Consider the following 16,669-nt stretch of genomic DNA (forward strand, 5'->3'; position numbering starts at 1 on the left):
GCGGACACTTGTCCTCCCGTTCCGGGATCATCGACGTCGACGGTCGCAATCGATGCTTCGGCACCGAAACGATCGACGCCGATAAAGGACCACCCCGTACCTTCCAAGATCCGGAAGCAGGGGTCATCCGTTGCCGTACCTTCCAAGATCCGGAAGCAGGGGTCATCCGTTGCCGTACCTTCCAAGATCCGGAAGCAGGGGTCATCCGTTGCCGTACCTTCCAAGATCCGGAAGCAGGGGTCATCCGTTGCCGTACCTTCCAAGATCCGGAAGCAGGGGTCATCCGTTGCCGTACCTTCCAAGATCCGGAAGCAGGGGATATCTGATGCCGTACCTTCCAAGATCCGGAAGCAGGGGTCATCCGTTGCCGTACCTTCCAAGATCCGGAAGCAGGGGTCATCCGTTGCCGTACCTTCCAAGATCCGGAAGCAGGGGTCATCCGTTGCCGTACCTTCCAAGATCCGGAAGCAGGGGTCATCCGTTGCCGTACCTTCCAAGATCCGGAAGCAGGGGTCATCCGTTGCCGTACCTTCCAAGATCCGGAAGCAGGGGTCATCCGTTGCCGTACCTTCCAAGATCCGGAAGCAGGGGTCATCCGTTGCCGTACCTTCCAAGATCCGGAAGCAGGGCAAAGACTCACAGCAGTCGAAGAAACCTAAAACGGACAAACCCAAAGTCCATAAGGTTTCGGCTAGTCAGGGTCGAGATCCCACGCAAGAACCTCACCCGATCGGTTCGGATCTCGACATCGACCTTACTCAACAGACAAATCAGTCGCAATCTGATATGTCGAGCCGTCAATCCTCTCATGCCTCCCCAGAACGTGGAGTCGAGGATCGGCACCGACCAACTTCTCCTCCCCTGACTTGGGATGAGAGGCAATGGCATTATTTGTACGGGAATCGATACCCATACCCTTGGGCACTCCCGATACCACCCCCACCTGAATGGGATCGTCAGTCGGTGTCATCCCGCATTTCGCGCTTTCAAGATCGACCATCGGTATCGAAGCAGTCGATACCGACGCATCCACCAGACCCGGTTGTGCCCCCGATTAACACACCGGCACCGTCTCAACCTGAATTACTCGAATCATCTCCAGAACCATCCAATGTATCCTCCGATTCAGATGGCTTTTCTGAACATATCGAGGATGTAGATGCACAGCCCACCTCGCAAGATGTGGAAGCGGATTTACCTATTTCTCCATCAGAGGATGTTAAGTCTTATGGAGATTTTATTCAACGCATGGCATTAGATCTATCTATGACTCCTACTCTCGTTGCCAGTTTTGTGGATGATAACGTTTTTGACATTATGCACTCTAACACTTCGCCCTCCGTGGCTCTACCAATGACAAAAGTTCTCTTGCAAACTACCAAGGACTTTTGGACTCGTCCAGCCTCCATTAATGTCTCTAATAAGCGTCTGGATCACATGTACAAGGTCCAGGAATCAGGGGCTGAGTTTTTATACACACATCCTAAGCCCAATTCTTTGGTCGTTTCCTCGTCCACGAAAGGAAAAGCGAGCCACTCTACTCCATCAGACAAAGAAGGAAAAAAGTTGGATTCGGTTGGTAGAAAATTCTACACTGTCGGTGCAATGGGCATTAAAACGGCGAACTATGCCGCCTGCATGGGCCGTTATCAATTCAATTTATGGAAGCGTTTGAATGATTTCCTCCCGCACGTGCCCAAAGAGTGCCAACCTCAGATTAAAAGGATTCAGAATGAAGGGATGGTCTTGGCTAGACACCAAATTAGTGCTGCCAAGCATTCCCTGGAATCCGCTAGTAAGACTCTAGCAACCTCTGTAGCGTTACGCAGACATGCCTGGCTCCGCTCTTCATCATTGCCATATGACACCAGATCCTCGGTGGAAGACCTTCCCTTTGAAGGTTCTGGATTGTTTAGCTCCACCACTGACACGGTTCTGCAGGAAATGGATAAGAGTATCAAGACGTCCAAGAGTTTGGGGATCTCCCCCACGACCAAATACTCGAAATCCAAGCAGTGGCCTAGGCAACCTTGGTCGACCAGGCAACCGTACAACAAATCACCTACGGATCAATGGCAAAGACCTCCCTCTCAGTCACGGTCTTTTCCCCCGAAAAATAAGGGACAATCGTCCGGTGCCTATAAGTCGAAATTCCCTAAGAATCCCAAACAGGGACTTTGACTTCAACCTTACTGCTCAGACTCGCCTTGCACCCTTCCTGCACGCATGGCTCGCCATTTCTACGGACAAATGGGTGCACTCTATAATAAGAGATGGCTATCTCATAGAGTTTTCTCTGACTCCCAAAATCTCCCGTTTTATCAGAACCCCGGCGTCTCCTGCCCTGCTACAGGAGGTACAATCGCTGACACAAAAAAACGCTATAGAGAAAGTCCCGATGGCGGATTGTTGCCGCGGGATTTATTCCAAATATTTCACGGTCCCCAAGAAGGACGGAGGACTTCGTCCAATCATGGACCTTCGTTTTCTCAATCGGTTCATCATTTACAGAAAGTTTCGCATGACCACGTTGCAAAGCATTTTACCACTCCTGTCTCCAGGGACTTGGATGGTCACTTTAGATCTCAAAGACGCTTATTTTCACGTCTCCATCCATCCTCGTCACAGAAAGTTCCTCAGATTCGCAGTCGGGGAGGACCATTACCAATTCAAAGCCCTTCCATTCGGGCTCTCTACCGCCCCCAGGGTTTTTACGAAGGTAATGGTGGTTGTCGTCGCTCATCTTCGCCTTCAGGGCATTCAGATCTTTCCGTATATAGACGACTGGTTGATGGTGGCAGATTCAAGAGAATGTCTCCTTCAGCACATCACCATCACATTGTCGGTCCTATCCTCCCTTGGAATTCTGGTGAATTTACAGAAATCCATGCTGCAACCTGCAACTCGCGTGCAGTTCATAGGAGCTGTCATAGACTCCCTAGCCACTCGGGCGTACCTTCCTCGCCAACGGGCAGATACCATTCGTCTGGAAATTCAACGTTTGTTCCAGTCCAACGTGACATCAGCGGTCCACATTCAGCGGATCTTGGGTCTCATGGCAGCCACCACTTCCGTGATCGAATATGCACGCCTTCGCATGCGCCCGTTGCAGCTGTGGTTTCTAAAGAAATTTCGCCCTTCCATCCATCCTCCGAGCCTTCAACTGGTAGTGCCTCCGCAGGTCCTCGTCTCCCTGCAGTGGTGGCTCGTGGACACCAATCTGTTGGCGGGTGCACCGTTCCAACCGATCGTTCCCGTAATGTCCATCACCACAGATGCCTCCCTGTGGGGTTGGGGTGCTCATACAGACGACACTTGTGTGGGTGCTCCATGGCAACCCCTTTGGAAGAGTCATCATATCAACTATCTGGAACTGCTGGCCGTAAAATTTGCCCTCAGATCCTTACTCAGACAGGTTGTAGGAAAAGCTGTGTTGATTTTTACGGACAACACAACTGCGATGGCTTATATCAATCGCCAGGGCGGGACCGTGTCCAGGTCCCTTTGCAGGCTAGCTATGGACATATGGGAAGAGTGCCTTCATTGGAACATCACTCTCCAAGCTGCCCATCTGCCAGGAACTTTGAACCAACAAGCGGATTTCCTGAGCAGAGGGGGAGCATCGGACCACGAATGGGAGTTGAACTCAAAGTATCTCCTTCCTCTTTTTCAACATCTGGGACATCCCCACATCGATGTTTTTGCAACTCGATTGAACAAGAAGTGTCCCAGGTTTTGCTCCAGAGCGGGGTTGGACCCTCTGTCAATGGGGGACGGTCTGTTGATGTCGTGGGCTCACGACTTTCTATACCTATTTCCTCCGATTCCGCTGCTCCACAGGGTGCTTGTGAAAATACAACAGGACAAGCCCCATTGTCTCCTGGTAGCCCCCTGGTGGCCTCGGCAGGTGTGGTTTCCGACACTGCTGCGGTTAGCCAAGGGATCCTTCGTACACTTCCCGCAGGAGTTGGATCTCCTCCAAGCTCAGGAAGGCCAGGTCCTTCACTACGATCCTCTGAGTCTCAAGTTGACTCTATGGGAAATACGCTTTCAGTGATGGATGACCGTATCAATGAGGTCCTGTTGAATTGTCGTAAACTGTCTACTAGGACGTCTTACGCAAAGAAGTGGGATTTATTCCTACAGTACTTGAGTTCTTCCAATTTACCTCCTCCGCCAGTGGATTTGAGGTCTATTTTTGCGTTTATTTTGTCCAGAATGGACTTGGGACTCAGTTTTTCTTCAGTTAAGGTGTATTTAGCTGCGGTGTCAGCTTTTCATCCATCTATTGATGGGTTTTCAGTTTTCTCGCATCCTCAGACGAAACAGTTTTGTAAAGGTCTTATTCGCCTGTACCCTCCCCGTCGTTCTCCGACTCCGGCCTGGGATTTGGCTTTAGTTTTGCGGTTTTTGATGGGAAAACCCTTCGAACCACTGGCCACTTGCTCTCTAAAGTTGTTATCGCTCAAGACTGCGTTTCTGGTGGCCATTACTTCTGCTCGTCGAGTCAGTGAGTTGTCTGCTTTAAGGTGTGATCCACCATACTTGATTTTTTCCCCTCATGGGGTGTCGTTGTCTTTGGACATCTCCTTCTTACCGAAAGTCGTTTCGGAGTTTCATCTACGTTCAGATATAGTTTTGCCGTCATTTTTCCCGTCTCCTGCCAATGAAGAGGAACGGAAATTGCACTCTCTGGATGTTAAGAGGGCGTTGCTGTTCTATTTGGGCAGGACCAAGTCTTTTCGTCAGTCTCCAGCCTTGTTTGTTGCTCACAGTATGCCCTCCCTAGGGAAGAAGATCTCTTCCCAGACGCTGTCCAGGTGGATTGTGGAAGTAATCAAGCTATGTTACGCTTTGGCTAAGAGACCTCTTCCAGGTCAACTTCGCGCCCACTCTACAAGGGCGGTGGCGGCTTCCACAGCTTTCCTGAGAGGGATGCCATTGGAGGACATCTGCAACGCTGCGACTTGGGCTACTCCGCTCACCTTCGTGAAGCATTATGCCCTTGATGTCCGGTCTACTCGTCGTGTGGCGTTGGGTCGGTCTATCTTGCAGACGGCGCAGGTGTAGGGCCTCGGCCCCTCCTCCAGGTAAGAGTTATTGCTTGCTATTCTCCCAAGGGTGTGATGCACAGAGACCACGAAGAAGATAGACAGGTTGCTTACCTGTAACTGGTGATCTTCGAGTGGTCATCTGTGCATTCACACCACCCGCCCTCCTTCCCCTCTGCTCTCGGCCCTTCATCTTGTTTCTTTGAAGGCTGTTGGGCGGCGGTCAGAAGGAACTGGCGGGATCTGCGTGCCCCTCCTTGGTCATGCGCAGTGGAGCCGGCGCGTGACCTGGGAGAGGCTCGAAAATCCCTTTTGCTAGCTATCGGTACCGAGAAGGTCAGCGCAGGCGCAGAGTATCCCAAGGGTGTGAATGCACAGATGACCACTCGAAGATCACCAGTTACAGGTAAGCAACCTGTCTTTTTCTCCTCAAATGGCTATGGCCTCGCCCCAGCGTGCCCGGCGTCATCACGTCACATCCGGCTGATGTGAATGCGGCGCACGCGCTAAAGATGCCGTCCGGGAGCCCCCTGCCGCAGAAGAAAAAGGACTTGGGAACCCTAGTTCCTAGCCATGGAACACTAGTTACTAAGCACTTTCACACAAGCGGAAGAATGTACTTTCAGTGCACTTTAGTGATCATTTGAAAGTGGATTTTCCCATTATTCAACATAAAATCCAATTGCAAAGTACACTAAAAGTATGTGTGAAAATGCCCTTAGTTCTGGAGTAACACTTAACTCTAATTCAAACTGGGATCCACTATAAAGTTTTCTTGCCTGTCCCAAAGCCTAACCAGTTGACACCTCCACATTCTTCCAACCATGTGTTTATATTTTTATGTGTTTATATTACATTTTACCTAAAAAATTTTAAAATATATATATATGTCTGAATTTTAAATGCTTTTTAACATCTCAAATATTGTAATGTTTTATTTTAATGTTTGCTGCCTTGGGGACCCTGAATTTGAGTAGAAAGAGGCATAGAAATACTTTAAATAAATAAATCTACCCAATTCCACCTCTTTTAGTTAAGGACTTCATTATTTGAAGTTGTCCACCTAAACTTTATAAGTTTAAAGGTTATCCCCAATTTTTAGTATACAGATCTACCTTCTTTGCTTAGCCTCTAATTAAATCAAACCTTACCAACTCATTCCTCAGTGACATAGAAAACATCAACCCCTGGGCTGTCAGAAGATATTAAGCTAACACTGCTTCTAAGATTACTCCCTCTGCACTAATGGAGCCAACCGGTGAGCAAAAATAGGCCGAGGGAGCCCTGAGAACATTCAGAAAGCTGGAAGAATGCTGGGAAAGATTGTGGAATTCTAGCATTGGAGCAATCATCAGTGCAAGGGGCTACGGAGACTCAATCAGGTTTATTTAGATAAGACGTTAAAGAGTTTACTAATCAAAATCTCTGAAATTCCAAAAGGAGTTCATATCTGGGTTACCAACACAAACTATTTTCCCACACATGACTTCTACATTCTGAAATGCCACATCTTCTAGGTTGTCAGCCATCACCGCATTAACTCTTCCAGAGCAAATAAAGTAGAAATGAATCTATTCTAAAACTTCATTAGTCCTGTTCAGTTGCTTTGTTTGATCATGTACACAAGACAAATGGGACCCTTCCTATATGCATGCTCACTCTTTCTTCCAAAAAGGGCAATGTGCAAATACTCCAGCTTTAGAACAAGGACACCTGATGTCAGATTAAGAATCTAGTATGCGTGTACCAAGGCAGAAAATCCACACATTCTCCCTTTCAGAAGAAAAAGTGATGGTGCCTATCAAAAAGATCACGTATGCTGAATCCATTCTGAAGTGCCAGGAACGTAACAATTAGAGCTATTGTTTCACAGCTAACCAAAATGTAGGCTTATGGCTGCAAACTCAAGCATATTTTCCCTAAAACAAAGGGATTTTGAAATCAGTTTCAGTGGTTTACATTCAAGTGCACCTGTTTATATTTTCTCCTGCAAGAGAAAGACAAACACAATTTAGATTAAAAGAATTACTATACTTCTACCATTTCATGTAGGGGCAGTGAAGATGTAATGCTCCTAGGCCCTTAACAAGAAGAGAAGAGATTGGATTTATACCCCGCCCTCCACTCGGAGTCTCAGAGCTGCTTACAGTCTCCTTTCCCTTCCCCTCCCCACAACAGACACCCTGTGAGGTAGGCAGGGCTGGCGGAGAGAACTCTTTCGATAATTGCTCTTGAGAGAACAGCTCTGAAAGAACTTATGACTGACCCAAGGTCACACCTGCATCTGCAAGTGGAGGGGGGAATCAAACCAGGTTCTCCCAGATTAGGGTCCGCGCTCCTAACCACTATGCCAAACTGGTTGGAAGTAGATTATGGCTTCTGTGCTCCTTCCTCCTATCTCTGCCATCTTAAGTATGTCCTTTACTCAGATTAAAATACAAGTAAAGGTTTCCCTTGCTTGAAAGCCAGCCAAATCCGACTCTAAGGGGTGGTGCTCATCCCCGTTTCCAAGCCGAAAAGCCTGCGCTGTCCAAAGACTTTTCTGTCGTCATGTGGCTGGTATGACTAAACACCGAGGCACATGGAAAGCTGTTACTAATACCTATTTATCTACTTGCAATTTCTTGCTTTCGAACTGCTAGGTTGGCAGGAGCTGGGGCCAGAGATGGGAGCTCACTCTGTCATGCAGCACTCGGGTCTCGAACTGCCGAGCTACCAACCTTCCGGTCTGCAGCTCAGCGTCTTAGAACCACTGCAGCCTCAAATTAGCCAGTGTTAAATATTATATTGGCGCCATCCTTAATATCATGGTGATCGCTGACCAGGCTTTCCTTCAGGAGTTGCAACCAGATTCCTTCCACAACTGACTTATTTCATGTCTGTTCACCATCCCCAACAAGCCCAATGCTCTCCTTCTTCCAACCTCCTTGTAAAGGCTCACATTTCTGCCTCCATTCCTTCTCTTACCTGTGCTGACTGGTCATGCCATACCAACTGCCGTGACCCCTCCATAGATGTTTGGCCAGCTCTCTTATTCTCCTCCCATAAATAGTCACTGAAAGCTCAGCTTGCTTCTCAAACCTTTTGGCAATCTCTTTCCTTCTTTTTACTTTCTTTCCATTCCTGACATCTGAGCAAAATTTACCTTTATGGCAAATTTGCACAGGATTCAACAGCAACTGTGAGTTCCCAGAAGGGATCCTTCCACAGTCAAGCCACATAAGAACACAGAAAACTGCCCTGTACAGAATCCGACCACGTTGCAGACAATCCCTCTGCACTAGGTTAAGTCAAAAGTATTTTGCTAGCTCATGTCTGAAATACTGATACTACAACTGCATTAGAAGTCAGAAAAATGCCACTAACTGGGTCTTAAAAAGACAGAAAGTCAACAGGGATAACATTGGAATGCAATGATTTAACAACAGTTTTCTCTGGAGTATTTGTAATGACTGAATGAATGTTGTCAGTAAAAGAAGACACGGCTGTGGAAGCACTGAAAGGAGATCAAATCCCATACAAATCTAGTTTAATACTTTGAGAGGGATTCACTGGGTCCATTTAAAATTCAAACACATGTCTTCTCCCCCCACTAGCAGTAAAGATAAATTCTTGTCTCCATTATATCAATATCATATTTATTTCAGAAGTACATTTCGACAAACAAGAAGCTAAATAAGCTGAAAATAGGGTTTTAAAAAACGGATTTACATGCCTAGAAGTTGTGCAAGTTCTTTCGCTATTACATAAGGAATCCTGTCATAGTAATAGAAAGAATTCTTTGGGTTGGCACAGTCTCTATGGGATAACCACACCCTTTGAAGCATCAAAGCAGCAACTGGACCAGACTTTTCGGCACCAGCTCTTCTCCCTACATACACATGCCAGAGTCACACTGACTGCCCAAGATCAGAAACCTCCAAAGTTGAAGCAATGAACAACAGACATGTACCAACAACTGTACACATGAATGGGAAGGCATCCAACCCAGAAGATGTGTCAAAGAAGATATATGAATACTAAGACATATATTCCTGCTTTCGTACACATTAACGAGTCCTTCCAAAATGGCACAGGCTTTGTGAAGGAGGGCAAGCAGTTCAGGACTGGAAGCAGAAAGCAAGAAAGCAAGAAACAGGCCTGAGTTTCAGTATGATATAATACATGGGAACCAAAATTAAAGGGGACAGACAAAAGCAAGGCGCCTGAATCCTGGCTTTGTTCATCTACTGAATGCTCCAACATCATTATTAAAAAAAGATAAACAGGAACAATAATGGACCAGAACAAAAAGATCTGGACTGTGCCTCTTCTAACTAGCTTATTATGGAAAGGGAAATGGGGGAACCTCAGTCAAATAGACTTGTATGCAACTGGATTATGTTTACAGAGCACTGGCACACAAGATTCCATAAAACATTGTGTGTATTGTTTCCTTTGATTTAATATAACAAAAACGACGATAAACAGGGCTCAGTGTCAGGACCCACAGTCAAACAACAGAGCACACGGTTCTTCGAAGGTTTTACTTTATTGTTACCACTATGGTAGCAGAGACACAGGCACTGTTAGGAATAACTACATCATAGAAAGCTGAGAGAGATGTAGGGTATTCAAAAGCACCCCCCACCACCACCTATGGGCCAATCGGCCTGACCCCCGCAGGCAGGAAAGAGGACCAAGGCAGTTAGAGCTGAGGCTGGGAAACGAAACTAGTCTCACGGTTAATTGATGGGAAGACACTACACAGGTTGGCTACAAGGTCAGTGATAATGAGGGGGAGAAGCGAAAAGAAAGGAATGTGGCAGCAACTGGCGCACAGGTCATGAAAGCTAACCCGGGCCCATAAACTATATGGCAGCATAGCTGACACTCAAGACATATGAAAGCACTACGGTCTCTGAGGACAAAAGCGCCAGAGGAAGGGAAAGCCAGAAATGCTTCCAGGAGTACTTGATGTTACTTACCTGGCATTTCCCATGGATCAGCTAGTACATAGCAGGATATACACAAGCGTCTAAAGACTGCAACCGACTGAGGCAAGGCAAGTGCACACAAAACTGCTGTGTGGATTCCCCACTGCCACTGTGAATGCCCCGGCATTTGCAGCCGCTACAAAGACAATCGTCTACATGTGGAAGCATCCTTGGAATCACCTCCTTTTTCACCAAGTCCAGGAAAAAGAATTATATTCATTTCCAAAGCCTGTAACTGAAGCCAGAAACTATCCCTGAAGTGTACTAATTCTCTGCTCTGCCATGTGCCCTGATTTAAATTCCTTTGTTATGATCAGTCCTGCCTTGGAAGACAAACTCCAGTGCCTTCTACTCTCCCCCATCTTTGAATATATGCTTGGATTTTTCTTGGTCTGGCTCCAAATATCTCCCCCCCACACACACACACCATTCAAGTGGTTCCACAGGTCCTTTTTGAATTATTGACTGGGACTCTTACCTGAGAACTCTCAGTGCAGGATCATGCTGATAAGTAGACATAAGCCTTTGTTTTCTTATTCTGCTCCCCCTCTCTATTACCCCCGCCTCTCCTTCTTGAGTGATATACATTAAAGAAGTGCGGATGGATGTGTGAAATATTTGCATCTCAGCATTCTAGCAGCTGATGTTATTTTTGTGTGCTAGAATGTCATGGTTATTCTCCTCAATAAGAGCTCTGTTTTCACTATATCCAGGTCTTAGGGCTCTTTGTGACTTGCCTGGGGGGGGGGGGCTCACTACTTGGTCAAAAATGATCCCATAGTTATTTGTGTGCCTTTTACCCTCTCAAGCAGGTGCAAAATATTAGTCAGGAGGTCCCTTTGGAAAAGGAGAAGTGACAAAAGGAAATCCCAAGCTTCCTCAGAGTGAACCTGAACCAGATTTTGTTTTCTGAACATACCCAGTAATAATATTGGTTCTTCAGATCTCAACGTTATCATGTAAGAACAGTGTCCCAGTTGATACTGAAGGCTTGCATCGAGATTCTCATTACCAAAACCAGTATGACAAGAAATACAATCACACTCCATCTTGGACTTTATGTCAGAACAAAAGCTTCCCCCCTGACTGTGAGCATTCCTGAAATTGGTTTTCTGTGGTGGAAACAGCTCTGTTTTCGTAATCCCCATTCGACTAATTTGAATGAGAACGAAAAATAAGAAGGAATTGAAAAAAAGAATGGCTTACTTCTTACTGAAAAATACCAGACAGGATGAAGAAAATGTAGTAAATACTTTTATCACTGAGCCATAACGCAAGTTAAAATACCTGTTATTGAACAGTAAACAATATGAGGAGCAATCTTGTTAATGTCTTCGTACCCTAAGCCCATTTCAACCAGTTTCCCAGGGACGTAGTTTTCCACAAAAACATCACTGACAGCTGCAAGCTGAAATAAAAGGTGAAGATGAGTCAGACTCTCAATGAACTTCAAAAGTTCAACAAGTTCCCCACATAACTTAATTTAAAATTTCAGTAAACAAGACCGTTCCAGCATAGTTGTGGTATACAAGTCAAATATGTCTTGGATAATTAAAATTTAAAGTCCCGAACAACTCTGTGTGTGTGTGTGTGTGTGCGCGTGCGTATGCGCTTTCTTTTACACCCTCGATAATTACACAACAGACACAGTGTCTGCCTTTGAGGGGGATCCTACAGACAAAATCTTGAATTTGTCAAATATATGCTGTTGCGGTGGGATGACTGTGGCAACTTGTCACGGCTAACAGGGTAAGCGCTTACATGGCAATTGTCAATTACTGTATCAGGAGCAGGTGGAAAGAAAACAAAAACATCTATTAATGTGCCTTGCTGACTAATGAAAAAACTATTATTGGCAACAGTGTTTTTTAAAAATATCACAGCTAGCATTTTCAAATAGTTTAATTTTGTGTAGACTCTTGGAGACAGGAAGTTCCGAGAGCCAAAGTGATCAGCTTAACACTTAAACAAGCAACAGAAACAAGCATGAAATTTGACACTTAAGTGCGTTGGATCCAACAGCTTTCCCCCCCCTTCTTCTCAGTCTCCCCCAATTCCCCTCCTTATTATAGCTTCAATCACATAGGCTCCTTGTTCAAGATGGTCCCATGATCTCCAGCACTGTCTTCTAGTAGGTCAAAGGAGACTCTCCCTTCCCTTGTTCACCAACAGAAAAGCTGGTTGGATCCATCCCAACAGCAGCCAGTCTAAATCTAAGCATTAGCAAACGATCAAGAGAAATCCTAATGTTGAGCCATCAGTAAGGTTAATATGTTCCAAATGCTCACAGAAAAGCACAGCTGGATGCAATTCAGATAATGCAAGGCAGGCAGTACTCCTTGCCATGATCACCACTGCCTCATATATGAGTGGGTAGACCCAGCAGGGGAAACACTATAACTCTAAAGCATGCTGGGGCAGATTCACCATGAGCCTCTGACTACTTGTCCTCTTCCAAGCCACTTCTTCCAAAGAAGAGGTTGCTGAGAAATAATCCTGTTAATATCACTTTTCCATCTGGTTTCAGGCCTGGGTTTGAGATGGCCTTTGGGGAACCTATGGATGGTCTCCATCATCATATGAAGAAAGATCTGTCAGTGGCATCTGATATGGCGGAGTGTGCTATACTGCTGAGGCACCTGGAACGTGAGGTGGGTTGGGTGGAGCAGCGCTGAGACAGTTATGGCCTTTTCTATCAGACTGCTCACAAATCTCTGCAGTGGGAGATGCCGAATCAATTTGTTGGGAGCTGACATGAGGGGAGTGTCACAAGGGTCAGTTATCTCCCATATTGTTTAATATCTATCTAAAGCTGCGGTGGCTCAAGTGGTTAAGACGCTGAACTGCAGGCTGTGGAAGGTCAGTAGTTCAGCAGTTCAAGACCCGGGTGCCGCATGACGGAGTGAGCTCCCATCTCTAGTTCCAGCTCCTGCCAACCTAGCAGTTCGAAAGCAAGAAATTGCAAGTAGATAAATAGGTACCACTTCAGTGGGAAGGTAACAGCGTTCCCTGCGCCTTGGTGTTTAGTCATGCCGGCCACATGACCACGGAAATGTCTTCAGACAGCGCTGGCTCTTCAGCTTTGAAACGGAGATGAGCACCGTAACCGTAATTCGACTGGCTTTCGAGCAAGGGAACCTTTACCTTTACCTTAAAGCTCCTTAAGAAGATCTTCTGAAGTAGGTTGGCATCAATACAGGCATGGTATCTGTTATATATCACTCTGAATATGTCACCACCAGCTGTCAGTGTGGTGTGGTGGTTAAGAGCGGTGGACTCTAATCTAGAGAACTGGGTTTGATTCCCCACTCCTCCACATGCAGCCAGCTGGATGACCTTGGGTCAGTCACAAGTTCTCTCAGAGCTGTTCTCTCAAGAGTGGTTCTCTCTCAGAGCTCTCTCAGCCCCACTTACTCACAGGGTGTCTATTGTGGGGAGAGGAAGGGAAGGAGATTGTAAGCAGCTCTGAGACTCCGAGTGAAGGGCGGGCTATAAATCCAACTCTTCTTCTTCCTTAAGGTATAGAAAAGTGAGGTATAAAAACCTATTCTTCTTCTTCTTCACCCAGTGTCTCAACGTGGTGGCCAAGTGGCCGAGGGAGAACAAACTGGAGCTCAATCCAGATAAGATGGAGGTGGTGATGCTGGTTGGAAGGGCTACTGCTTTAAATGGAATTATGCTTCCTATTATCTATGCCACATTTGCTGAAAGACTGTGTGAAGTGCTTGGGTGCCCTGCTAGATCCTTAACCTGCTGGAGAAACAGGTGGACAGTGAAAAAATGCTTCTTTCCCGCTGCACCTAATTGGGAAGATGCCTCCCTATTTTTAGGCATCTGATCTAGGCATGCTTATTTCATGCTTCAATAACTTTGAGGCTAGATTACTGTTACATGTTCTACATGGTGGAAACTGCAGCTAGTGCAAAACTGTTATTTGGAGATGCCACTCCTATTCCAAGCATCCTTCTCTAGTTGCCAATTGGTTTCTGGGTTCAATTCAAGGTGTTGGTCTGACCTTCAAAGTCCTTCAATGACCTGGTGCCCACAACCTTGGAGGACCACTTTTCCCACCATGTTCCCGTGCAGCAGCTTTCTTCTTCCCAGCAGTCCACTGTCCATAACCCCTTTGTCTAAAGAACATTCAGCAACAATATTCATGTGCTTGAGCCTTTTCGATGGCCAGCCCATCCTTCTGGAACAGCCACTCCAAAGAGGTCAAGGGGGCCCCTACTTTCCTCGCTTTCTGGTGAGGCTGCAAAACAGAGCTGTTGCAGAGATCTTATGGGGGGTAGTGTGAGCCTGGGCAGAGAGGGAATGCCTGTTATTTATTTATTTTATCGTATTTATACCCCGTCCTCCCCGCGAGCGGGCTCAGGGCGGCTCACATAAGGCACTGAGTGCAGTCGACATACAAAATATATAATACAATTTACAAAGTTAGATTACTGTGGGCATAAGGTTAGTGGGGGCATAAGGTGTTTTTAAAATTGGTTTTTTGTGCTTTTTACATTGCTGCTACCGAACTTGGGCCCTGAGATGCTCAGGTGAAAGACAGGCACACGAATCTTATCAGAAAGGAGGAGACTAATAACCAAGTACTGAGCTCCTTCTCTTCCTCCTACCCAGGGGTCATTTCGTAGAAAAGGAGCTAGGGGAACTCATTAGCATAACTCATTAGCATATGCCACACCCCCTGACATCAGGGGCCCGGCGGTGGACCTGCAAGGCCAGCGGGAGTGCGAGGAAGCCCCACCAAGGCCCTCCCTGGCCCCAGGCAGGCAGGGGTGGGGAGAGGCGGGGAGGAAGCAACTTACCCTCCCTCTTCTCCTGCCTCCTCCTTGCTGAATGAGGGCTGGAAGCGGGGCGGCCGGAAGCAGGGGGCGGGGCTTCGTCATGTGCCCCGCCCCCTGCACCTCACTCGGGGGAACTGCGGTCCCCCACGTTCCCCCCCCCCCGAAATGACCTCTGCTCCTACCCAACTTTGCAGGTCTGATCCTACTGGGATTCTTCCCCAGCTGTGCCCCCCTTTGCTATCTGAAATAGGAGCACCAGACACACATGGTCTTCCGGGTTTTGCAAGAAATCCATCCCCTATTACCCTGGGAACGCCATTGCTTTCCTTCCCCAAACAGCGATCTATTATTTTAACATTTCAAGGCCATCTCTCCCACTTCCCAAAATACCTTTTCTAGTCAGCATATGTATATTCATGCTAAAAGACGGATTTTGCTCAAAAGCAACCTGTTTTAGATTATTTTAAATTGGCCAAGGAATCATACTTTCTGAAAATATCACGTATCTGGCTGATTAGTTCTGAATACGCTGGAACTGGTTCCTGTAAACCGGTGTCATCTTATCAGCAATCACAGCTCTTATTGCTCTAGCTTGTGGATTGTATTGCTGCCCTTAAGACGAAAGAAGAATCCAGGTTAACAAATATTCAGAGCAGCCGATGGGAATTTAGAGAAAAACAACAAGACATATGATTGAAGAATAGCTTAGCGGCCTCAAGGAAAATGGCACTATCCATGAGCGTTTAATGACTGTATTCAAATGACATGGCAAAACAAAGGTTTTTTTCAGAATGGGCACAAACACAGGTGGTTTCCACACTTTACGTGCACATGTTGGTTCTCCTGATTCCTTCTTCCTAGCGCCCATGGAATGCAACTGGAATCTTCCTGATCTGCAGAGCCTCAATTCAAACTCCAGTTTGCATTGACATCCAAATGGAGGCACCTGAGTAAACTGGCATCTGTGTTTCCACTCCTCCACAAACCAGGATTTAAATCAAGTCCAGAACATTGATGCATTGGTTCTGCTCAGCTGTATCAACAATTCAAATGGAGACGCCAACTGTAAAGAGTCTGCGAATGAACGTTCTGTTTTCTGCTGTAGAGGTCAGCAACGGCCTGTAGTTAATATTTGAGCTAAGGCTTGGTTCTGAGTTTCATAAACGGGATAGCGGAACACTGCTTAGCAAGTAAAACATAGACATAAACCATTCTCAGACAGCCACACTGAGCTTATTAAGGCAGAAGAGTGAACAAAAATTCAAGACAGGGCAATTTCCCCACAACAGATTAACTAGATGGCAGAACGTCGCTTGGGTCACAAGCAACTATTTCGTAACTGTTGCACAGCTGACATGAAAAGGAACTTAAGTTACAACAGGATAAACATGTGATTTAAAAAAATCTAAAACATACCTCTCTAATTATCTTTGCTCCTTTAGGATTCTTCATATTAACCGCTATGCTCTAATAATGAAAAAGAAATCACAATATTTTTGTTAAGGTAACAAGTCGCTCTAACAGTTATCATTACAAAAAAGAAATCAATTCTGGCACGTGTTTAAGATGTATCCACTGAGTAATTTACACCATTTTTTTACCTTTTTATTTCTGTTTATGCTGAGAAAATAAACACTTTCCTTTCCAATGAAGGGTGGTCCCCAAGATCTTGTATCATCTCCAGACCCTGGAAATTATAACAGCATACTTTCAGTAGCATCCAGCACAGCAGGGCAGCCTTGCAGAAACCACAGATACCATGTTCTTATTCCAGCATTACCTTCAAACATTTTGATTATCAATCAGTACACCCTTCCAAGACCATTGAGACCAATGGGCTTAGAGAGGT

The 16,669-nt window shown here is 46.1% G+C and overlaps 1 protein-coding gene across 1 annotated transcript in view; it reads right to left on the reverse strand.

The window, feature by feature from the left end:
- SUGCT (succinyl-CoA:glutarate-CoA transferase) overlaps positions 1-16,669 on the reverse strand; it is a 59,292-nt gene that overhangs the window by 28,900 nt on the left and 13,723 nt on the right. Inside the window, exons 4-6 of the mRNA XM_015429189.1 lie at positions 16,422-16,507; positions 16,237-16,287; positions 11,315-11,435 (exon numbers count right to left, since the gene is read on the reverse strand). Coding sequence (XP_015284675.1) covers positions 11,315-11,435; positions 16,237-16,287; positions 16,422-16,507 — 258 coding nt within the window. The remainder of the gene's footprint in view (positions 1-11,314; positions 11,436-16,236; positions 16,288-16,421; positions 16,508-16,669) is intronic.

This window comes from Gekko japonicus, unplaced genomic scaffold (assembly GCF_001447785.1).
Source record: "Gekko japonicus isolate JY-2015 unplaced genomic scaffold, Gekko_japonicus_V1.1 scaffold2917, whole genome shotgun sequence".
Taxonomy (NCBI): domain Eukaryota; kingdom Metazoa; phylum Chordata; class Lepidosauria; order Squamata; family Gekkonidae; genus Gekko; species Gekko japonicus.